General features: G+C 41.6%; 1 protein-coding gene across 1 annotated transcript; it reads left to right on the top strand.

Annotated features, from left to right (window-relative positions):
- The first annotated feature begins 1,259 nt into the window (after positions 1–1,259).
- Positions 1,260–21,541, top strand: LOC137332999 (START domain-containing protein 10-like). Its single transcript, XM_067997067.1, has 6 exons — positions 1,260–1,561; positions 10,183–10,330; positions 11,900–12,003; positions 15,108–15,225; positions 16,989–17,041; positions 17,411–21,541. Exons 1-6 carry the CDS (start codon positions 1,397–1,399, stop codon positions 17,642–17,644), a joined length of 822 nt encoding a protein of 273 aa, XP_067853168.1. The 5' UTR covers positions 1,260–1,396; the 3' UTR covers positions 17,645–21,541.
- The last annotated feature ends 3,097 nt before the right edge of the window (positions 21,542–24,638 follow it).

Below are 24,638 nucleotides of genomic sequence, written 5' to 3'. Positions count from 1 at the left end.
TGCAGCTTTGACATAATCAACCATAAAAATACGAACATGCAAAACAACCAGGAAAAGACCGTCTGATCCATCATGCCTGTGCCAAACTATCATGATGCATCCAAGCATCATGTCTGCTAGTGTATCTTCCCACTTATAGTCACTGAATCTCCGAGGAGAGACCAAAAAAAGTGAAAATAATCCTAGGCTACTTCAGGGGAAAAGATCTGGGAAATTCCTCTCCGACCTCGGAAGGCAATTTTAACATTTTTAGATTTGTAGATGCAATAACATCGTCCTTAAAAGTTACCCATCTTATCTTTAACGATATCGAACTTTTATTCCGACTGATACATTTCAGTATTTATCTTTAAATTTTAAAAGTGGAATTAATGAAGTCAAGTGCGAACTACTGCACATAGGATGGAAAAATAAGCAACACATATGCTACATGAATAATTTTGAAATAGCCATGGATTAAGTGGAAAGGGTCCTAGGATGCTTTGTGGACTCTATGCTCAACATGTCCAACCAGTGCAGAGCAATGGAATGTTGAACTGCATAGTCAAAACAGTTGGATATAAGTTATGATGTGGAGATGATGAAGTTATAAGTTAGAGGAAGTCATGATCAAACTGTACAGTGCTGTGGTCAGCCCACACCTTGAGTACTGCATCGAGTTCTGGTCGCTGAGACACAAGGGAGATATTCAAGGACTAGGGGCAGTGCAGGAAAGAGCCACAAGGCTGATCTCTGATGTCAGGGGTCTGAGATAGGAGGAAAGACTCGAGACTCGAACTTTTCAACCTTGAAAGGAGGAGTCCAACAGGTGATCTTATAGAGATTGCCTGGAAAAGGTAAATCCAGAAAACTACTTTAAACTAAATTGTGAAGTAAGGCGAGACATAGTTTCAAACTAATAAAAGGCAATTTTAAAACTGATCAGAAAGGTCTTTTTCGCACGGAGAGTGATCGACACGTGGAATGGACATCCAGATAGGGTTGCGGAGGCAAAAACCCTGGATACATTAAAGAAACAATTAGATACTGCAATAAAGAATGTAGGGTGCTTCTGAATGAATATTGGTCAAATGGTCTTCCTTATTCTTAATCATCTTGTGGTGATTTTAATTTTATCTCCAGCTACTAATGCTTGTTGCTGTGAATTCTGAGGACTCTCCTAACTCAAGCACAGGTGTCATCTCTGAGTGATGGCTAAACGGACCAATGAAGAGACATGAAACGTCACCTGTAGCTCCAGGTCGGAGGTGGGACTTTTCGTGTCAGGTGTTTTGGGGTTTGAGAGGGCAGGATTAGTAGGGGGGCAATTGACTGATCGAGCACTGAGACAGCGGAGCTTCTCTTCGAGCCGTTTAGAACCGAGTGGTGGGCCCTGCCCCCTGGCTCCTCCAGTCCCATGTCGGCAGAGCGCGACGTCGTGCAGGTCCCTGATGACCTGGCGTTCGCCTCGTTCCGGGAGCAGTGCGAATCGGCGCAGGGGTGGCAGCAGAAATACAGCAAAGCGGAGATAGGCGTATGGGTGCAGGCCGCATCCGAGGGCAAAGCCGTGCACAGGATCAAGGTAAAAAAGCCGGGATGCGGGAACGTCAGGGATTCGGAATGGTGAGGGGAGAACCTGGGTGTCCCGGGGAATGGGAGAGTAGTGAGAAGGAAGAACGTGCCTTTATATATCACACCCATAGGACGACCCAAAGCACTTCACAGCCAATGCAGTACTTATAACACTTGAAAGTGTAAGGAAAGGTGGTAGTTAATTTGCGCATAGCAAGATTCCACAAATACCAGAGATAAATGACATGATAATCTGTTTTATTGAAGTGAGAGTGCTACTATTGAGCCTAGGCTAAGTAATTGATAACTCCCTAAAAGAATAACAGTAATAGTGGGGGAGGATAATCATAGGGATAGTGGTATAGGATTCCTGAATGGAGAACCCCTATCTCATAAACAAATAAATAGAGGGGAGAAAGAAATGATAAAGAGAAATAAAAATGAAATTGCACAACAGGTCCAACAGCTGAATGTTTCAGTTGGAGACCTGTTGGCTGGAATGTTGGACCAATTTTTCTCTTCAGATGCAAATGGACCAGCTGTATATTTCCACCTTTTTCTGTTTTTGTTTCAGACTTCCTGTTTTATCTTCAGATTCCTAATATCCAAAACCATTGTGGGAGCACCAGCACCACAAGGACTGCAGTGGCTCATGGAGAAGGCCAGCCACCACATTCTTGGCAACAAGAGATGGGCAATAAATCTGGCTCTGCCAGTGTTGCCCACATCCCAATAACAAATTTAAAAAGGAAGGCTCAGGAATGGTGGTTAGAGAAGGGCTAGGGACTGAGAAAGATATTGGGGTCAGATACAGTAGATCCAGTCTTATGTTGCCTTGCAGTCTTGTATTTTAAAAGAATATGCATTTTTCCCCTCCTCCCTTCAAAAAAAACCTCATGTCACTAGGATTTCATTAAACTGTAAGGTGGTCTTCTGAAATGTTTAAACTTCAACCTTGGAGGCTTCCCTCCTTTCCCCCCCCCCCCCCCAAGGGGGGCCCAGTTCATTGAGAGTCATAGTTATACTGGGTTGCACTAGACTGATGATTAGATGGAAGACCTGTCCAGCTAAGGCATGTCTAGAAAGCTCAGGGGTGATCTTGTAGAAGTATTCAAGGCCCTAAAGGGCATACGCACGATCAAAGTCAATCTATTTAATGTGGTCACAGATTCTACAAAATAAGTTTGGAAGAGGGAGGTGAATGTATGGAATGGACTGCCAAGGGAGGCAGTATGGGAGGTGGGGGTGGGGTTAATTGTATCATCAAATTTAACTGAGAATTGGATAAATACCTGGAGGAAAAATTTGCTAGAGGGTGTGAGAGAGAATGTGGAAATGATTTTTCCCTAGACAGTGGGCCTAGCCAGATAGACTTTTCTGGCCCTGTACATTCCTAAGTTCCTAAGAAGAAAAATATTAAAGGGTATTCAGAAAGAGTAGGGGAATGGGATTATAGGAAGTAGCTCTGATATCTAGTTAGTGCTTGCATGAGCACAATAAGTTAAATGGTCTACTTCTGTGCTGAAGTTTCTATATGACTTGTTATACTGTTAATTGCCACAAGTTGACAATTCAATGTTAACTTGAAGGACAAGTGAAGTAACCAGTCTGCACAAGAAGGCAGGAACTGCATAAGCAGTGATACAGTTGGTGTGTCAGGTGGGAGTGGTTGAAGAAACCAACCAACCAACCAATATATGACAGGGCAACTGTAGACTTTTGCACAATGGTTATAAAGTAATAAATGGCCTTACTAAGTCGAAACTTCTCCAGAGTGCATCTCACAATGAATTTTTGTATTGCAGTAAATTTGCAGATGATATCAAATTTGGAGGTGGGGTGGGTGGGTATAGCTAACAATGTGGAGGACTGCACCAAAATACAGACGTGCAGAAAATGATTTTGGCTGAGGGAGGAAACATTGGCCAACATGCCCTGTTCCTCTTTAAATAATGGATCTTTAATGTTCATTTAAACTGGCAAGAGGAACCTTGGTTTGACATCTTGTCTTAAGGATCTGACTATGTGGCATTCCCTCAGTACTGCACTGGAATATCAGCCTAATTATATGGTTGTGATGGTATAGGGCTCAAACACACAATCTTCTGACTCTAAAGAAAATGTGTCTGATATCTGCAAGGTCAATAATCAGCAGAGGAGTAAAAGGATAAATTTCTCCCCCTAATGGATAAATCCACTACCCAGTATGGTACTGAGCCATACTAAACAGGAAGTTTCTATCTGAGAGTTTTGCTCTTAACAAAAATCAATGCTACAATTGGTCTCATAGACCCCAGACTTTGTGGTGAGAGGAAAAAAATAAAAGCCAAGATTCCTGCTGATTACTGCTATCCAGCGCAAGTGTAGATATCGAGTGAGGATTGGATTGAGCTTGGCTGTGATGTTCTCTTCCCCCCCACCCCCCCCCCTTCACTTTGTGGATTGATCCTCTTTCTCTCTCTCTCTCTCTCTCTCTCTCTCTCCCACATGCCATGGGGTGTGTTAAATCTACTGCAACCCTGCCCAATGGTGAGCTATTCAATAAGGGGGGAACCATCCATGGCAGTAGTTTACCCTCCTTTTTAAGTATTTTTCTTTTCTTTTCCTCCTTCTCTTGGTCCCCTCCTGCACTTTGCCCCATCAGTCACTGAGGGGCCATAAAGGTGACCTACCCCAGATCTCTGCTAACTTCGGTCTGAGATTACCACTGGGTGGTGTGCAAGTGTTTTCCTTCCCTGCCTGTACCTGATCTCTGCAAAATGCAAAAGTACAGAAACCTGCTGCACAGCTGAGATTGGGAACACTTGGGGACATCGTGTGTGCAAACCTATGTGGTGATAGTGACAGAGCCTCACGTTGTGTCTCCATCAGATTAATTTATTTAGATAAGGAACACCAGAGCAGATTTGCACATCTTAATTAAGCACAATATTTGGGCCACCTCTATCATAGAGCTTGTAACTTGATGTCCATGGGAAGAAAAGTACTAAAAGGTCACACAAACATTTCCCTATCTAATTGTGAACCCTCCAGTCTGCTCAGAGAGAGAGAGACAGTGTGTGTTTGCGCGCGCGTGCCAGTGGGTAAAGCACTGTGGTTACAAAGAAAAACGTGCCTTTATCACATTGTCACAATGTCTCAAAGTGCTTCACAAAATTTGAATTACTTTAGAGAGTGTTATGTAAACAAATATAGCAGCCTTTCTGCACCAGCAACATTCCATAGATAGCAGGGATGAATAACCAGTTATTCTTTGTGATACAATTATACAGCAGCACAGAACGAGGTCATTTGGTTCATCGTGCCCATACCGGCTCTTTGAAAGCGCCACCCAACTAGTCCCACTCCCCTGTTCTTTCCCCATAGCCCTGCAACTTTTTTTCCTTTTCAAGTATTTATCCAATTCCCTTTTGAAAGCTACTATTGAATCTGCTTTCACCACCCTTTCAGGTAGTGCATTCTAGATCATAACTTGCTGTATAAGAAAATTTCTCCTCATCTCCTCCCTGGTTCTTTTGCCATTTTCTTAAATGTGTCCTCTAGTTATCAATCCTCCTGCCAGTGGAAACAGTAAATAAGGTGAAACTCTATCAAAATTGTTTATGATTTTGAATACCTCTATTAAATCTTCTCTTAACCATTTCTGCTCTAAGGAGAACAATTCCAGCTTCTCTAGTCTCTCCATATAACTGAAGTCCCTCATCCCTGGTACCATTCTAGTAAATCTCCTCTGCACCCTATCCAAGGCCTGGACATCTGTCCTAAAGTGTGATGCCCAGAATTGGACACACTACTCCAGCTGAGGCCTAACCAGTGATTTATTGAAATTGAAATGATGCATCCCATACTCAATTGATTTTGGTTGGCTGGCTGCAAGCCAGGAAGGTTGGTTTTATTTGGAATTTGGAGAAATTATGATCTGAGTGGAACCTTTCATGGGAAAACATGTAAACTAGTTTATTCAGATCAGCAAGATTACATTTTACATAAGCTTTATTATAACCAGTAGCTTCTACTGAGCTATCTGATAAAGTATGCCAATTTGGCCAGATTTCCCACCTGCCTGAAGTACATTTTGGCCAGTAATGCACAGTTTGTGCACACTGTAGAAAAGATACATTCTCCTGTGTTTGGGAGATGCCTGAGTTACAATGCCCTGCTGAATTGGCACTGAACTCCTCCTTCCTTCCAAATATTTGCCTAATAAAAAGAAAGCTGGATTTGGACTTGGGGTTGTTTTCATCTTGGTGCAATAGAGAGATTGAGGAGCTAGTGATATGCTTTGTCAGCACACTTAATCGTTATATTGGTTGGCAAAGGAGCCCAAAACCAATAGAATGTCATTGGGAGTACGGTTTGTGTATTTTTTGTAGTTTCTTAAATCTCTCTACCCCACACATCTCCCTGAACAAAGGAGGTGGACATCAACTTACTCTCCGCTCTTTGCTAACATTACTGAGTATGAGGGAGGGAGAAATTAAAGCAACTTGAGGCTCCACCCTCCCCCTAACTTTTAATAAGGACAGGATCAGACTCTGCATCGATGCCCCCTGCTCCCCAACAACTGAATAATCTGTGGAATCCTGGCTGCTTTTTTTACCCTATTAAAATCTGAGATTGACAGCATTTCTGTTACTACAGCAACAGTTTCTTAGGGTATTGTTACTGGTTTCATACTGCCTGTGTGTTTAGATCCTGCTGGGTTGATGTCTGGGGTTGGGATTGTATACTTTCATATTCCAGCAGGCATAACGGTGCAAGAACACAGGATGGGAAGAGAAAAGGTCATTCAGCCCAAAAATTCTGTGGCAGGAGATTTCTTCTAATCTCATTTAAGGGTTGCTGATTCTGTACTTCTGTCCTCCAGATCTATGTTCAGTGTCACTTGGTCTGTTTTATACAATGTCATCTATGCCTGTTGGCATTTTAGATGCTTGGATCATATCTTTCCCTTTCCTCTCAATTTCAGTACTGAGTATCTCTTCCTAACTTTAGAGCCTGAAATAATCCTTGTTGCTCTTCTTTGAACCTTGTCTAATATACCAATATCCCAAGTGACTGGTTTATGAAGCTTGAACATTACATGGTATTCCATGATTTTAACAGAGGGGTTGAGGATTCAATTCTGCAATTCAGTCTGTTTTTCCAGTGAAATTAAGTTCTGAAGAACCACGTCTTTACTAAGGAAAATATTCACTAATTTCTGGAATATAATTTGCATCTCTGTGTCACTCACCCATTTGTTATTTGTTTAAAATTTTCCAATTTGTTCCACAATGGGCATTAAAATATGTCTGAGTGCAACTTATAGTCCAGATATAAGCTAAATACGGAAGCAGCTGTAACAAGTTACATTTATATAGTGCCCATTACGTACAGAAAAATGTCGCAAACCACTTTCAGGTTGGTGGATAAGATGACGCCAAGTAGATGGGAGAAAAAGCACAGTCATAGAAAAGGATTTTGGTGAGGTCCATGAAGGCAAGGAAGGAGGTGGTAACATGGAGATGCTGAGGGTGGGAACAAATTAGCTGAGAAAGGCCACCAATGCTAGAATGGAAGGAGCATGAAACAGTAAGCAAGCTAGTGTTGGAGGAACAGAATGTTGGCACAATGGAAATAGAGCTGGAGAGGTTGCAGAGAAAGGAGAGGCCACAGAGGGATTTGAAGATGAGGGCAAGAAGCTGGGTCAATTTTCTGGGACATAGGAAGCCACTGAGGCTTGGCAAGGACAGGGTGATTGGGATGTGGAGTTTAGTATGAGTGAGAAAGAAATAGTTTTGAAATCCTCAGGATGTCCTAAAGCGCTCCCCAGCCAATGAATTACTTTTTGAAGTGCAGGCAAATGAGATAAATGACCAAATAATTTTGTTTTTGGTGGTCTGACTGTGGACTAAATATTGACCAGCAAGCTGGGAGATTTCCTGGCTCCTCTTCAAATAATGCTGTGGGATTTTTTTACATCCACCTGAACAGGCAGACGGAGCCTCATGTTAACATCTTCTCTAAAAGGTAGCACCTGTGACAAATCAAGAATATGGATCAGGGCCTTTTGATGACTTATGGTTTATAGATGGTAGGAGCAGGGATGCCAGCCAGGAAAATGCTGTAGAGGTTTAATTGTGAGGATAATGAAGGTGTGAATTATGGTTTTGGTAGCAGAGGTAGTGGCAGAGGTGAAAGAAAGGTGATAGATTGCATAAGGAGAGGAAGTTTAGTTTGGGGTCTCAGTGCACCAAGGTTTTGAGCTTAGCGTCAGCCAGGGAGGCGAAATTGAGGCTGGACACAGCTTTTTCTATGATAAAAGCGCTGTATAAATGGAAGTTGTTGTACAAAGTTTAGCCTTATTTGTCGGGTCATCTCCCTTGCATGGCTTTAATTAAAAGATGATGCAGTGATAAAACTCATTTGGCAAATGGATGGTATTCACTGTTTCTGTTGCCAAGGTTTGAAATCCCTAGTTAGCAAGTGAGGTCCTTGGAAGATATCTGGCTGACCAACAAAAAAAAATCTATAGAGAATAGATAGGAAGAAATTTAATTTAAATTGAGAATGAAAGCTGACTTTTGTGTCAAGACAGCAATAACTTAAATTGCCAATAGCAAAGTTTTAATGTTGCCAAAGGAATAGATCTTTTATCAACATTCAATATTAAAGTATTTTGGTTGTTTTATTTGTAGTTTATTTAATCTCCCAATGGTTATGAATAAGTTGAGGCAGGACTGTGAAAACTAGATTTTCTGTGGTAGGAGTGAAATTAGCTCTCTAAGCTCTTCATTTTCTTACATTCTATGCACTTTGCTCCAGCCAGCAGTTGTATAACTAACTACTGAGTCATTGCAAGTTCTAATGACTAAAAACAAATAAAATAGGTCACCATTAAATTGGTAGATTGATTGTACCAGGATTTTTGTAATAAATGAAGTGTTTATTTTATAGTGAAACATAGACTATTTAGAATGATAATGGAAAAAGTTTCTCTTGGCATGTTGGTACCAATTTTCTAAATAAGTTTGATGACAACATGGGGTGTAAATAGAGAGTGGATTTCATTTCTTTTGCACTTCGATAGATGATAGTACTTTTGTAGCATATTAAGTTCAGACTTTGAGAAAGCAGTGGAGAAAAGTTCTTCCAGCAGTGCCTCAGAACAACAGAAAACAGGCAGCCGCACCTTTCCCACCCATTGTTCTTTATCTGAATTGAGCCATCAGTGAGCTGAACAAATGCCATTTTATTTTTTTCCCACGCTCCCCCACCCCCATCCTCCACCCCAAGGAGGGAAGGATCAGATGGCAGCCAGTTTGAGACATAAGCAGGGTGCATGCTATTCACATGCCTGCCCTTTTGACCAGAGAATGATGCAATGACACAGGGAAGACAATAAAATGCAGCTGTTGTGTATAAAAACTGGTGGTAAGATAATGATGGCCTCTAATGAACTCTTCGCCAAGAGTTGCGCTAGAATCTGAACCTTTAAGGTCTTTTGGGAAGGGAGTCGTTTCTCTGCAGCTCTCGCTGAATTTATCCATTTGCAGTTTTGTCCACGTCGGGAGCTGCTCACCACCTTTCAGAGTTTCAAGGCAGGCAGTAATTTCTATTGAGTTTAGTCGCCAGCCTAATACAAATCCAGTATCTTGCCTTTGAAACATTTGGAATCATTAATTAGCAATTGCAGTTGATCTGAAGTTAAGACCTTGATTGGGATTGGTTTTGCAACAGCCTTGGTATCCAGTAAATATTACTATCTCTTAGAAATGGCAGAACTAGAATGGTACAAGAAAAATGAGATGTAAGGGAACTATTGCTCAACCAAATTGATGCTGCAGTATTTTCTCTTTCTACCTACCCTGCACATGCTCATTCACTATTTGAGTTGAAATTTTTCTCTCCATCTTCTCTTTCCCCGCCTCCCCTCAAAGGCACTGATTCCTTGCTTGTTACAGTTCCCTGGCTTTTTGCCTATCTCATGCAATTGGCCCATTCTTCATGTGTGAGCCTAGACAATGAGTCTCGTGCTATTCAACTGTTGGAGGGCAGTACATCCTCATTGGACATGCATGTGCACATTCCAGCAAACTAGAGGTGATCAGGAGCACGAGCTCTGTCTATTTTACTTCCTGCCTCTGCCACGCCCCACCCTAGACTCGAGGTGCTGAGGCCAATTGTAATGGCCTAGTTGTCAACATTAACTCACTACAGACTAGGATTGAACCTGGTATCTTGTCTGCTTGGTTCACATAGGACATTGCCATTACCCTCTGACTCATTGAAGCAGCCTTTTCTTTACCTTTTGAAATGGTTTTTGTCATTTTAGGTTCTCCCAGGAAGGGTAGCTGAGTAACTTGGTATAAGACCTGTGTCATTGTTGCTGCTGGGGTAACCTCTCGGATAATGATGAATATTTGGAGTGGGTAGCAACTTCTCCAGCTTGATGGATATAATGTCATGGCTCATGTTAAGAACTCGATACTCAGAGTCACAGTATAGAGCTGGTGTCCTCTGCTGATGCCACAGCGTGTTTAGGGTGCTGGCATATTATCTCATGTTAATCACAATCCTAAAAAAAAATTCAGTTCCTTCTTGGGTTTCTCCTGAGGCTTTAACAACTCATTCCTCTTTCTGTTTCAGTGTAGAATCGAACTTAAAGATGTTTCTGCCGAGGCGGTGTATGATGTGCTGCACGATAATGAGTACCGCCGTAAGTGGGATAAGCATGTCATCAAGACTTTTGACATTGCACGGCTCACGGTGAACGCAGACATCGGGTACTATTCGTGTGAGTATATTTGAGGTTTCACTGAACAATGTGAAATATGCCCTTCTCCAGGAAGTGAATATTTAATGATAGAAATTACAGCACTGCTGGAGAACATTTGGCTCACCGTCCTTGTGTGGGGCAACTGCCGCTATCTACTCTAATAATCCATCGGAAAATGTAAACCAACATCAAGAAGATTTACGTACTGGGAATTCATGCTGATGAGCCAATCAAGTGCTTGTTTCCCATGTGGTCTGCCACGAGGTCCAGACAAATGACTGAGTCTTGCTGTCTTGATTTGTGGTTTTAGTTTCTATAAAAGTGTTGTCTTGCTGCCCTGAAGGCCTAGTGGGTGAAACCAGCTTTAAACGGTAGACAAGAAGTGATTACATGCCTGCAGTTGGGGTGCTACAGTTTGTCTTGGTGCTGCTGGATTGAGGGGAGGAGTTGCTATCTGATGATTTATGCTGGGAAGTGTGTGAATGTCAGACGAGGACAGGATTGGGCTTAGCTACGATACCCTTCTTTGTTGAATAGGCTGTCAAGATTCACTGTCTATGCTCATGAAGAATAGCCACTTGGGCCAGGTACTGGGAGGAAGCTGGTGCCTGTGAAAGTGTACTCCACACTTTTTAATCATTGTTAATGTGGGCTGTAGAAATTTATATGACCTTGATAACTCTGCATTCTTAGCCCCTCCCTGTAGATATGGTTGTGAGCTGTATTCCTGGGATGTAGTTTTTTTTTTAAAAAACGAGATTCACAAGTTTGAGGGGGAGAAACCATTTGGATCATCTGTTTTGTCTTCATTTGATAATACTGTGTATTCCATGGGTAACATGAGATGCAAGGGTCTTTGAGACCCTTACCTTGCACCATATAAAATTTCCTTATTGCATCTATGTCGTCCACTCCCTTTAGGCCTCTTGCCCAGCGGTGAGTTACCAATTTTAGCCATCCTATCGAGGGGGACAATCTAGTGTTCTCACCACTGGTTGTTTTCATGAACGTGGCACCTGTGTTTCCTTTAAAAACTTGTACTTATACAGCAACTTGCATTTTCAAAACCTCTCAAGTGCTTCACACAATAAATTACTTTTTAAAATGGAGTTATTGTTATGTAGACAAATGTGGCGGCCATTCTGCACCAGCAACATCTCAAACAGCAATGGGATGATTAACCAGTTAGAGTTTATTTTTGGTGGTGTTGGTTGAGGGAGGAATGTTGACAAGAATAAGTTGCTCTCCAAATAGTGCCATGGGATCTTTAACATCCATTTGAACAGGCAGACAGGACTCAGCACTTTGATTTAACATCTAGTCTCAGTGCTACACCAGATTATCAGCCTAGATTATAAATTCACATCCTGCTTTGAGACTTGAATCCACAACTTTCTGATCCAAAGATGAGACTACTGCCAACTAGCCACACTAACAGTGTAGTGTGACATTGGCAGAGTTATGCGGGCAGGCTGCCTGGCTGCTCTCTTGACTAGGGATGGGGTGTGATGTGAAATTAATGCTTTAAAAAAAAAAAATATTGCGTCAGTTCTTTTTATCTTTGTTTTGCCTCTCTCCTTCTCCCAGGGAAATGTCCGAGTCCCCTGAAAGACAGGGATGTGGTCACTTTGAGGTCATGGCTGGTCACAGGCAACGATTATATGATCATCAACTACTCTGTGAAACACCCTGTAAGTCTGGATCTTAACATCTCACATAGAAAGAAACTGCATACATCTACAGAGGTCTTGATATAAAGTTATATTTAAACAAGTGCTTTGATGCATCCAGTCAGGTTCTTTAAGTTAAAGTGCTTTTATACTTGCTGGATTTTTGTTGCAGTTTGGAGAAAGCAACCTTTTGTATGATTAATTCTCTCTTAGATTTGGTGGTTGATACTGATCTCTGTAGCTGTGCTGTGTTCTGCAGTGTAATACAGGCACCCAGACTGCAAATGCTCAGGACCAGCTATCAGTTTTTCATTTCCTGGAACAGGGGCCATTAACCCAACAGCAAATTAGTAGATTTTAGACTTCGCTGTCTTTACTGGAAATGCAGTTGGCAGCACATTTGCAGTCAACTGCACTAATGTAATGTAAAAGAACTTTACATATAATCTGGTTATACAGCAAGTCATTTTTACAGTTTTGACATAAGTAATATAAACACAATGGTATCAGTGTCTGTCATTGTGAAAGCATACAGGGATTATGTAGTGATTCATTGCTATGCTGGCTGTTGCTCTCTCTTGTAGTCAAAGATAATGGGTGCTAAATTGGGCCGTGTAGCGCCCATTGTTTCGGCGCTACACGGCCTCTCCAACATCCAAGATGGCGTCTTGGCTGCGCACGCACATTTCCAGCGTGACGTGCGTCGGACGTCATCTTGGTATAGGAGTTAGCGCATGCGCAAATACCGAATGCCGGAAGCATGTAAAGTAAGGAGAAAATGGATACAATCTGTGTGCAACGCTGATTTAAAGTGGTAGACACCATTTTGGTACTGAACGCTCAACTCAATGCAGTCTTAACCCCAACCATCTGAACACGTCTTAGAGTGCCTGGAGGATCCCCACCAATGCTATTTAAAGGGACCATGCAGGATTTACCAGTTAGTGGTTGGATTATTGCATCTGGCTGCCAAGACATTTGTAACTGTTTTTGGAGGTCTCCTATACTTGAATACTAGGAGTAAGGGACATAGCCTAACATTTAGAGTCAGGATGTGCAGGATTGAAGTTAGGAAATGCTTCTACTTGCAAAGGGTGGTAGAAGTTTGGAACTCTCTTCCTCAAATGGCAGTTGATGCTAGCTCAGTTGTGAATTCTAAATCTGAGATTGATAGATTTCTGTGAACCAAGGGTATTAAGGAATATCGGGTTAAGGTGGGTATATAGAGTTAGGTCACAAATCCACCATGATCTCATTGAATGGCGGAACAGGCTTGAGGGGCTAAATGTCGCTGCCTCTTGATATGTGCCACCTTCTCCTGCAAGAAAGCGGGACGTGTGTCTGGGTGATGTGCCTGTCATGGTTGAATAGCTGCCAGTGTGTGGCCTTTGAGTTGTGGGTGGGCGGCTTGCAACAGTGGTAATGTGTAAGGGTGAGAGGAAGCATCTGATTGGAAGAGTTAAGTACTGACAAAAAGTTTATTGGTACGTGGGGGATGAGGGGTGTAGTGCGTGGAGCAGTTGGTAGGAGACAACACTTGACAGTTGACCTCCCTCACCTTGACCGCTCGTCAAAGCATTGAACTTCTTGCTGCACTGCATCTATGTTGATGGTTCTGTGCACCCAGCATTGACTTTGTCCCCTGCTGCCTTCCACTGCCTTTTTGGATATATGTCTGGAGGGCCTCTTGGACCCCCCGCCCCCACCTTACTGTGGATATAGGATGTCCCTCCTTCTGTCCACCTCTTGCACTAGAGGCCTTGGTGCATCAGCAGAGAACCTTGGTGCACGCACTCTCGCAAGCCTGGTACAAACTCAGATTGGTGAGGTCTGGCACGCAGATTGGAGGATGTGGGATTTAGAAGTGCGCAACCGTTATTCAACAACTCATCAGTTTGTAAACATGGGGACGGGAGCTGCATCTGTGTTATGCATGTGCGATGTCTGATCTCCGTTCAGACTCCGTGCAGACAGCAGACTGTTATTTTCAGCAAATGACAGGTACCACCTACCTTTTTAAGAGATTTTTAAGAGACTGCCTTTAAGAGATTGGGGCTTCCCCTGCTGGTGGAAAGTGGGAATAGCATTGAATCCTCGTTCAACGCTGATTCGGAACGCTGCTTGCAGGTAAGTCCTCAGGCCTGACTAAAGTCTCGTCCGACCTGCGCAGGGGCCATTGGGTGCGGGGTAATAGCGGATTCTGCTACCCCCGCCCAATAATAGACCCTATCCAATTTTATCCCCCCCCCCTCGGACTGAAACCTGGAACTGGATTTTAATTTTCCCAGTTGTGGTGTAATATGTGGTATGCTTTAAAAATAGTCGCTTGAAAAAGTGGAATTGTGGTGCTCCTGAGGTTGCACCTAGTCCTGGACCCTGAGCCAAATTCAAGTACCCCTAATGTTGCCCTGTCTATCAGTTAACTCTGCACAAACCAAGGAGTGAACCCAACGTCTTTCTGGTCTGTATGACTCAACACCACAGAAGTGGTGCATTTCTTCCATTGGGGGAGTGGGGGAACAAGGTTCCTTATTCGATGGAATATATATTTATCTTAAAAACATTTCTTCATCAGCATCTGCTTATATAATGCCTTGAGATATCAAAAGGTGCTTTACAGACGGATCATTAAACACAGAGCATGAAGTTGAGAAGTTAGGGATGTGATTGAAGGCATGGTTAAAGAAGTAAGTTTTGAGGAGGCTAATGAAGATGGGGAATGGTAGAGGTTGGCAGAGTCTTAAGAAGAGAATTAGGACTTCATCTGCTATGCCAAAAGATGTGAAACTGAGACAGTATCTTCAGAGCTGGGACATTACTGCTGATTGATGTACAGGACCTCTAGGTAATATTTTCTTGCTAAAAATCACCTGTATTATTGCATTTTTTATTTTCCCATTTGCATTTAAGTGGTTCATAGACTATGTATGTCCTAATGGATGAAAGAAATAGGTGGAAAATGGCTGGTATTTAAGGATTTCGCATGAAGGAATACACGTGCTCTGGTATCACTGTGGTTAATGTTAAAATCTGGTGTAAATCTCTGCACTGCCTAAACTATTAACTGACTTTGGTAAACTCCTGCAGTTCAGACACTCATAGCCTCATATTTCTTTTTTTCACAGAATTACCCTCCTTACAAGGATCTGGTCAGAGCTGTGTCCATTCTTACAGGTTACCGAATTCAATCTACTGGTTCCAAAAGTTGCAGTCTTGTGTATATGGCTGAGGCAGATCCCAAAGGTGAGGATTGGCAACAGTAATGTTGTATTGTAAAATTGATGTGGCTGTCGGAGTGTGTGCAGTCTGTTTCTCTATCTGGAGTTGGTGTTTTTTTTCTTCTAGCCAATCTAGTTTTGTAAAGGTGTTGATTCCCTTCTTCGGGTATAGTTCCACAACACATCACATCACTGTTATTCTTGTGTGAGCCTAGAAGGTGAATTTTGGCAGGATATTCAATTAGAGGCAGGGGCTTATCACAGCGAGCTCAATTCTATTTACTTTCCAGTTGGATAATGATTAAGAGCGGGAATCCTAATTGGTTTGCCTTTTGGAAAGGTGTGAATCTGCTCCATTTGCTGAGCACTGGGATTCCAGTTCACCCGCACTCTCCTGCCTCAAGCACTTTTAAACAAAAAATAATCACTTTTGCACATCAGGAAAATTAAACATGGCCTGGAACAACAACAACAACTTTCATTTATATCGCGCCTTTAACTTTGTAAAACTTTCCAAGGTACTTCACAGGAGCGATTATCAAACAAAATTTGACACCGAACCACATAAGGAGGTATTAGGACAGGTGACCAAAGGCTTGGTCAAAGAGGTAGGTTTTAAGGAGCATCTTAAAGGAGGAGAGAGAAGCGGAGAGGTTTGGGGAGGGAATTCCAGAGCTTAGGACCTAGGCAGCTGAAGGCATGGCTGTCAATGGTGGAGTGATTAAAATCGGGATGCGCAAGAGGCAAGAATTGGAGGAGCGCAGAGATCTCAGGGTTGTAGAGCTGGAGGAGGTTGCAGAGATAGGAAGGGATTTGGAAATGAGGATGAGAATTTTAAGATCGAGGCATTCCCTGAACGGGAGCCAATGTAGGTCAGCGAGCACAAGGGTGATGGGAGAACAGGACTTGGTGCGAGTTAGGATACGGGCAGCAGAGTTTTGGATGAGCTCAATTTTATGGAAGATGTGAGGCCAGCCATGAGACCATTGGAATAGTCCAGTCTAGAGATAAAAAAGGCATGGATGAGGGTTTCAGCAGCAGATGAGATCAGGCAGGGGTGGAGATGGGTGATGTTACAGAGGTGGAAGTAGGCAGTCTTCACGATGGAGCGGATATATGGTTGGAAGCTCCTCTCAGATAGGATGCAAAGGTTGCGAACGGTCTGGTTCAGCCTCAGACAATGGCCAGGGAGAGGGATGGAGTCGGTGGCTAGGGATCGGAGATCAAGAAAACGCCTTTGGCGCATCGAGGCCATCCTTACTCTGACCATGGACCCTCCTGAGGAGAAATTCAATGCAAGTACTCCTTCATTCTCAAAGGTAATGAATCGGAACTCCTGAATACTCATTCATCTTCACATCTTCGCCAGAGGGGTTTCTGTAATCCCTCCCGCTCAAACTAAAAACAACCATTGTGTTCCTCGATGTATTAGATCCTCTGTCTACATCTGTCATTGGGACCAATGATCTACTGTGACTAAATAATTCGTCTTCTGTTTTTATCACATCGGATTCTGGTATTTTTACTGGAGTTTTGGAATCATACTTGGGATTCCACCCACTTGTCTGTGAAAAACACTGCGCTTGCTTATAACCTTCAACATTGTTTTCACCTGGCTATATGTTCAGGTCTTTTCTGAAGAATTTATTGATCGTGTATCTTGAGGTTCAGGAGGAACAAGAGACAAGGGATTAACAATTTGTGTTGTGACTGAAAGGAGTTCACTGCCTTGAGCTTTGTTCACAGTTCCTACAACTAAACCAACACGTTCTGATTGTTTTTTTTCAGGGTCTCTGCCAAAGTGGGTCGTCAACAAAGCTTCTCAGTATCTGGCTCCGAAAGTAAGTATCAATTACCTGGGGATTGATTATGGATCAAACTTTTTAATAAACTGTCAGGTCTGTCCAATAAAAAGAATTCGGAGACTGGGCTTGCTAAAAACAAAGCATTGCTCTCTTTGTCAAGTGCAGAGTAACCTGATGCTGGCCACTGTCAATCATTTTTTAAATACACATTTGCTGTCAAGTCTTGGGAAGGGTGCAGAATACTGACTTCCATGCACTGGAACTGTTTAGCAATCTCTGTGGTCTTGCCCAATACTCAAATCACATTCCACTTGCACCATTTCTGTGGCTTGGAAATGATCCAGAAGTCCATGGTACTGAGGGCGGTATGTGTGTCCTTAATGTGACTGTATGTGTGTGCTTTAGGTTCTGAAGAAGATCCACAAAGTGTGTCTGAAATACCCAGAGTGGAAACGGAAGAACAGGCCTGAGTTCAAACCCTGGCTCCACCCAGAACAGAATGACCTGCCCACCATGAGTGTCGCTGAACTCTCAATCCAGCATGCAGACTCGCTGGAAAATATTGATGAAAGCGGTCTGTCTGAAGAGAAGGACGGTAGCGATGAAGAAGAACGTGGGAGTAAGCGCTTAAAAGACTGAAACCACATTGCAATGTTCCTTTGCGGTGCTGTAGGTCCTGAAGTTTGGGGGAGGGAGAAGAGTTCATGATTGGCCTTTGGAATTTGGGAGGAGAATTCTTAATTGTGGGTTAACTTAGTAGTCAGGGAGGCAGCTGTTATTGAATCAAGGTTATGTACAAATAGGATCTGACATTCAGACAATAAATTAGATATTTGTGCATGCTGCAGGTTGAAGTCAGTTGTGCTAGTCTTGAATAAGTGAAGAATTGGCCACAACATTAACTTTTATGGCCTATTTGGTTTTGAATGTGCCTTATAGGTGGAAACATTATGTTGGGTCAGTGAAGAGATGACTTGGGCATTCCTCCTTTAATGAGATTGAAGGACCCTTGAATTGTAGGCATGGTGGATCTCAGTTGGTGTGAAAGAATGCTTACAAGTAGTATGTGGTGTAGTTTTTGATTTCTAATTTGCTTTGAAACATGTTGCGATTACATTTTTTAAAAACAAAATTACTTATCCCAGTTTTAGGCTGCAGCATCCTTCCTCCTTACAATCAATAGTTCGGTTCGTGATGTGATTTTTTTTTTTAACTCCCTAATCTTGACACTTCTGAACTGTGTGCAACAAAAAGTTCCTGTTTTCTAGAGGTTATTTTGCAGTGTTTGACGGCTTGTCAAAATTTTGAACTGATTCGGTATTAATGCAGGTGGTCAGAATATTAACCCTAAATAATGTAATCATGTAGGCCTTTGGGAAGATTCACAGTTCACTTACTTGGGTTTGTTTCTTACAATCGTTTAAATGTTACTGCGTGTGCTTTTGTATAAGACTAGAAACTTGGGGTGGTGGGGGTGGCAAGGGTCATCTTGCATGCATATCAGTTTCTCTCCTAGAGGAGCAATTTTTTCAGACAGTGGACCCAGCAACATCACCATATCAGTGCATTTCTTTCAGCTGTTGCTTTCCTCTAGCGATTTGATATTTAAATGGCAACTTTCCTTCTTGACTCCTGACTTTAATATAGGCTCCCACTGTTGATTTTTAAAATCTGAGTCAGCACAGCATGGTAAATACATGGATGGGAGATTTAAAATCAGCAGTGGGAATCAGTGCTGGAGTAGAGAGTTGCCATTTTAAACGTGTCACAGGCTCACACAGCTGAGCGGGAGTGCACTGGTTGAAATTAGAACAGAGAGAAACTGTATTTTGGATGTCAACTGACAGGAGGGTGAGGTTTTCAGTGGCTAGGAACTTCATTTTATCTTGTACAACAACAATGAATGAAATTGAGTGCAATTTGGGGGATCTTGTACTGAAGTATGTACAGTAACCTCTTGGGGGAGGTAAAGTAGAGAAAAGGTTATCAGGAAAATTTTAGTTTTTGGATTTAAAAAATGGTTGTTGGACCTGCTTAATTTAATTATAATGGTGAAGGTTACACAGGCCTGTTTTTTTAAAAAAAAAATTAAAATGATGCTGGCAGCAAAGTTGACATTTTTCATTTTGTTCGTAAATTGACAAACTGATATGAGTTAACAGTACTTCAATCCACACTGTCCTAGAGCAGGGCTTTGTATCACCATTACTTTTGTGACCCATGACATGAAAGAAAAATCTTGGCAAATCTTCCTTGGCCACTAAAGGTTTGACAATCTGCGGACCTTCTGGTGAGTTGGTTAGAATCTAAGTTTAGGAGCACTGTTGAGGTGCATTCAAAACCAGGAGACAGGATTGTGGTTCATATTCCTACATTTAATTCACTTCTAATTTGCGAGAATAGAAATCCACTGGTCCAGGAACTGCATTAAATTGTTCTTCAGCTGCTGATGCAGTTTCACAGCAATAAGTTTTAAAATGTTTGCTCCTAAACATTAACGTAGAAATCATTAGGGCAAAGCCCCCATTTTCTCTTACACCCCTCCTCACCCCAAATAAACTTTCAACCTTGTTAGGCTGAACAACTTCAGGTGCTTACAGTAAGCATACAGAGAATATGGATGTCCTGGTGCAGTAGGAGCACTAGGATTAAGAAAACTCTTGGTGAAGATAATATATTTTGTGAACGAAATCTTAAAATTGGAATTTAGGGGTATTTTTGGTATTTTGTAAAGCTGTAAACTAGATTTTTGTAACTTTCAGAATAAACCTGAAATTTTGAAGTAAATGTAGAGAATTCTGGGATCTCAAAATCCTAGTAGGTGCATGCAGAGTCTGGGAAAACATTTCAACATATGTGTTTAGTAACTCAGTCTTGCTTATGGAGAATTTCCAGTCAAACAGCCAAGGATGCCAATCTAGGTATCCTCTCCTCCAAATATATTTTTCCTGTTCACTTCCTTATTGGGAATCTGTCATGCTCGTACATTTCATAGGTCATTGATTATAGGGCCCCATTGACTGGGAAGCAGGTTCCCTGCCTGGCCACATAACGAAGGAATGGTATGTGGTACCCAAGAAGATGACATTTTTATAAAAAGTGAGTATTCTGAAACCTAAGATTCAGCCACAGCATTTGGTGCATTGTCCATCAGGGATCAACCTCCTAGTGCTTTTTATGAATTTGTCAGTTTTCAGGTCCTTACATGTTGCTAACAGTTTGAAAAAGAATTCTATTTTTGTGAAAATATCCTTGTTGAGTAATTTGGTGCCTTTTTGGGTGCAAGGAAATTGGTTCTGCTATACACCTGCTTTTTGTCCTGTGTAGATATTTTTATAATGAAATTCAGATATCAAGTGATCCCTTAATGTTGTCACTTTTGTAGTATTTGCAGTGTTGTCAGTTGGGCTTATTTATTGTACTTAAAGGAAAAATTACACTGAAACCAATATTTTAAAAAAGTTTTGCCAAAATGCTATTGATGTGATGTTCACCTCAAATTGCCGCCACCATATTATCAGCACTACTTCACCCCAGTTCAAAATGCTCTATTTAACCACAGCTAAATTTGCAAGAATAAAATTTGTAATTGTAGCTAGGTTTTTTTTTTTCACTATTCAAAAGGACCCAGCATGAAAATTTCACACATCATTATGCTTTAGTGAAATCTTATGTGATAATACTGGTGTGTTATCGGTAAATTCTTTCACTGATCACCTAACATTGCTTATTAATTTAGTGTTGGCTTCTCAAGTCTGCTGTAAATGTTATAGGAGTGTGTTGATTTAATAAAAAATAATATGGAGGGCTGGGCTCTCTGTTGCACTGGGAGTCTCGTTTTCATGCTCAAGTTGCCTTTATCTGAACCATTGGAAAACCTGAATAAAAAAATTTTGAAAATATCTTCAGGGTTTGGAGGTACACAGATGCACTTTTTTTTTCTCTTGCCTGCTCCACAAAAAAAATAATGGAGCTGTGTGATTTGAGCAGTATCCCACTGGAACAGAATTACCTGAATGCTCCAAGACCATTATACGGTGGTTTACCTTTTTTATATTGGAGAAAAATGCTCCGTTCACTTCAGGTGAGACCATCTTGCTGCTGTTTGAATTGACCATATCTGTTCAGTATAAAAATAATAGGCTGAAAGTAGGGTTTTGAGCTAAGGTTTATCATGTTGGGGAGAAATCTGCAACCTTATAAAATGCTGGGGTCTTTTGTTTTTAAAGTGTACTTCGAAATCCAGAATGTGCCCTGTTCCAGTTGATGTTTTTGACACAGGAATTATTTTAAAATATTGTCTTTCTGGATGATCTGTTGTACTTTGACTATAAACAGATTTTAGTAGTTGTGTCAAAGGAATCTGTGGAAGTTTCTGTAATATCTGTACTTTCATTTGTCTATGTGGTTCATGTTACTGCCATCAAATCTGGCTTGTAAGCCCATGATCTTTGTTTGACTGTGGAGTACATGGGTGTTGTGGGAAGCTGGTGTTCAGCCTATATACCTATTGATTAAACTGTGCATTACACTGGTGTTAACCTTGCAAGGTAGTTTTAATGATTTTTAAAAGGAGCAGGTCCTTTCCTCTTCGCTCCTTTCCAATCCCACTCCAGCCTACACAAGATAACTCACAAATGAAGGACATAACAGGAATTGTGTATTTCACTCCCAAGGGTGAATTTTTCTGGTAAAAATATCTAGTATTTCATAGGACTTGATTTACTGTCAAAGTAATGGTGAGGCTCATGGCGCTCACTGTTATTTATGCGCAAATTGCAGCAACTTCAGACGAAGGTAGATGCGAGGTGAAACACAAAAATCTGGAAGTTTCTGTCTGAGATGAGCCGCTCCACTGTTAGCTTAGCAAAAACAGCATCTTGTCTGAGTCACCACTCAAATGCATTAAGCGGCATGAAGTTCTTTTACTTGCATGGTAGATACGAACTAAAGAAAGTTAGGGCTTGTCCACTTAAGACTAAAGTACCCTTTTTAATGGTATGATAAGTCTTAATTACTGCCAAACAACCTCCCTGGCACTAAAAATTAACTATTACAAGTGTAGTCTCATTCCTTCATGTTTTAATTGTTGGAGACATAAAAAAAAACTTACTTTTTCTTCTCTTTCTAATCTTTACATAGGAAATAGGAGCCCTTCGGGCCAGCTCTGGCATTCAAAATGATCATGGCTGATCGTCTAACTCAGTACCCAGTTCTCACTTTTTCCCCATATCCCTTGATCCCTTTAGCATTAAGAAATATATCTATCTCCATCTTGAATATATCTAATGACTTGGCCTCCACTGCCTTCTGTGGCAGAGAATTCCACAGGTTCACCACCCTCTGAGTGAAGAAATTTCTCCTCATCTCTGTTCTAAATGGCATACCCCATATCCTGAGACTGTGACCCCTGGTTCTGGACTCCCTAGCCATTGGAAACATCCTCCCTGCATCTAGTCTGTCTAGTCCTGTTAGAATTTTATGTTTTGATGACATTACCTCTCATTCTTCTAAACTCTAGTGAATATAGGCCTAGTCGACCCAATCTCTCCTCATACGTCAGTCCTGCCATCCCAGGAATCAGTCTGGTAAACCTTCACTGCACTCCCTCCATGGCAAGGACATCCTTCCTCAGATAAGGAGACCAAAACTGCACACAATACTCTAGATGTGGTCTCACCAAGGCCCCATACAACTGCAGTAAGACATCCCTGCTCCTGTACTCAAATCCTCTTGCAATGAAGGCCAACATATCATTCGCCTTCCTAACTGCTTGCTGCACCTGAGTGCTTGCTTTCAGCGACTAGTGTATAAGGACACCCAGGTCTCGTTGCACCTCCCCTTTTCCCAATCTATCACCATTCAGATAATCTGCCTTTCTGTTTTTACAACCAAAGTGGATAACCTCACATTTATCCATGTTGTACTGCATCTGCTATGTTTCTTGCCCACTCACCCAACTTGTCCAAATCACATTGGAGCCTCTTTGCATCCTCCTCACAGCTCACATTCCACCCCAGCTTTGTGTCGTCTGCAAACTTGGAAATGTTACATTTAGTTCCCTCATCCAAATCATTGATATATATTGTGAATAGCTGGGGCCCAAGCATTGATCACTGCGGTACCCCACTAGTCACTGCCTGCCACCCAGAAAAAGATCCGTTTATTCCTACTGTTTCCTGTCTGTCAACCAATTCTCAATCCATGCCAGTATATTTCTTTCCTCCTTTGCTTTCTGTACTTGAATTGATATTGAATTCACTATTCTTGCACTTCCTGGTTCAGACTCTCTGCTGTTCATTTCACAATCCTTCAATCTGATTTGGTTAAGGAGATACACAGTTGCTTGCCCTGTTCACACAGATCCCAGATGTCCTGTAGAGGGCATTGTGCTATTTCCATCTCCCATTTACAGCAACTTCCAGTGCCAAGTCTGGAAATTAAACCGTCTAACATTTGTCCACTGGCTACAGTAGATTCTGGCCCATTATGTATTTGTATGACTCCTATAAATGCTGATTGTTTTTCAAAGATATTGAACGGGGAGAGAAAACAGTTTCCAGTTCAACCATGCGTTGTCATTTCTTCTGGCTCTGCAATGTTTTTTGTGTGAAAGTTCATATTTTGTTCTGATGCAAAAGAGGTGTGATCCTCTTCAATGTAGGATTTATCTTTGAAAGTTACATTGTTTTTACAAGCCTGCACAGTAATGAATCTTTAACACATTTTTCTTACACATAACTGATGTGTATTTTGTTCTCTGATTATGACACTATAACTGACTACCTGGGTTATTTCCATCAGCACTAGATTAGCAAATGTCTGAGGGAGTACTTGAACCAAATCTAGAATTATCAGACAGAGGAAATTTGGCTTTAGTTCCCTTCATTCATTATGTAGGATAATTCTAATGAGAAATTTATGTAGATTAAGTCTGGGGGATTAAGCAAAGGCTGTATTTAACAAATCCTTAAGATAATTTGAATCTTTGGTAGCTTTCGTATGCACAACATTTAATCATTGGAGATGACCCAACACCATGTTCTATATGTGGATGTTGTAATTGAGGAAGAAACTCTTTTTAATTATAGGAGGAGGTTGTAGGAAGATGGATAGATAACATAGATTCAGCTGCTCTTGGCCAGGGCAACAGTAGGCTACCTCATTTAGCTTCAATGCCCTAGGTCATCAGTCAAATAGCCTACAGAGACTTGGAGTGCATTTCCATGTATGTTCCGCTCTGCCATTATATAATTGGTAGAATGGTTGCAGAAGCCCCAGAGAGCCTGTTTATGCGGCTTTTCTAGGGTTTCCGTGGCTGTTCTGCAAAGTTACAGAAGACAAGCTGGAGAACCTTTGTGGAAATTCACCCCTGTGTCTCTGCTCACAGATGAAGAATGGCTACTTGAACAAGGTACAGGAGGACAACTGGCACTTGTGTAATTGTATCCTTTACTACATTTCTTCAAGAATTTAACATGTAGCAATGAAAGGAGAAATTTAGAAAGAAAACAAAACTATAAAGATTTTGGTAGTGAAGCGTTTTCTCTGATTGTCACAGACCAAATATTACTTAGAGGGGAGGGGGCTGGTGGAAACACCTGTTTCCATAATTTCTCAAACCTGATTTTTT

The sequence above is a fragment of the Heptranchias perlo genome, chromosome 15 (assembly GCF_035084215.1).
Source record: "Heptranchias perlo isolate sHepPer1 chromosome 15, sHepPer1.hap1, whole genome shotgun sequence".
NCBI classification, from domain to species: domain Eukaryota; kingdom Metazoa; phylum Chordata; class Chondrichthyes; order Hexanchiformes; family Hexanchidae; genus Heptranchias; species Heptranchias perlo.
The sequence above is the reverse complement of the archived record's forward strand: the minus strand, read 5'-3'. Positions and strand labels throughout refer to the sequence as shown.

Bases quoted from the DNA above. Each gene is read 5' to 3' on its own strand.
- LOC137332999 (XM_067997067.1), top strand. From the start codon at position 1,397: ATGTCGGCAGAGCGCGACGTCGTGCAGGTCCCTGATGACCTGGCGTTC. The intron at 1,562-10,182 runs GTAAAAAAGCCG...TTTCTGTTTCAG, and splicing joins AAGCCGTGCACAGGATCAAG to TGTAGAATCGAACTTAAAGA. The intron at 10,331-11,899 runs GTGAGTATATTT...TCCTTCTCCCAG, and splicing joins AGACATCGGGTACTATTCGT to GGAAATGTCCGAGTCCCCTG.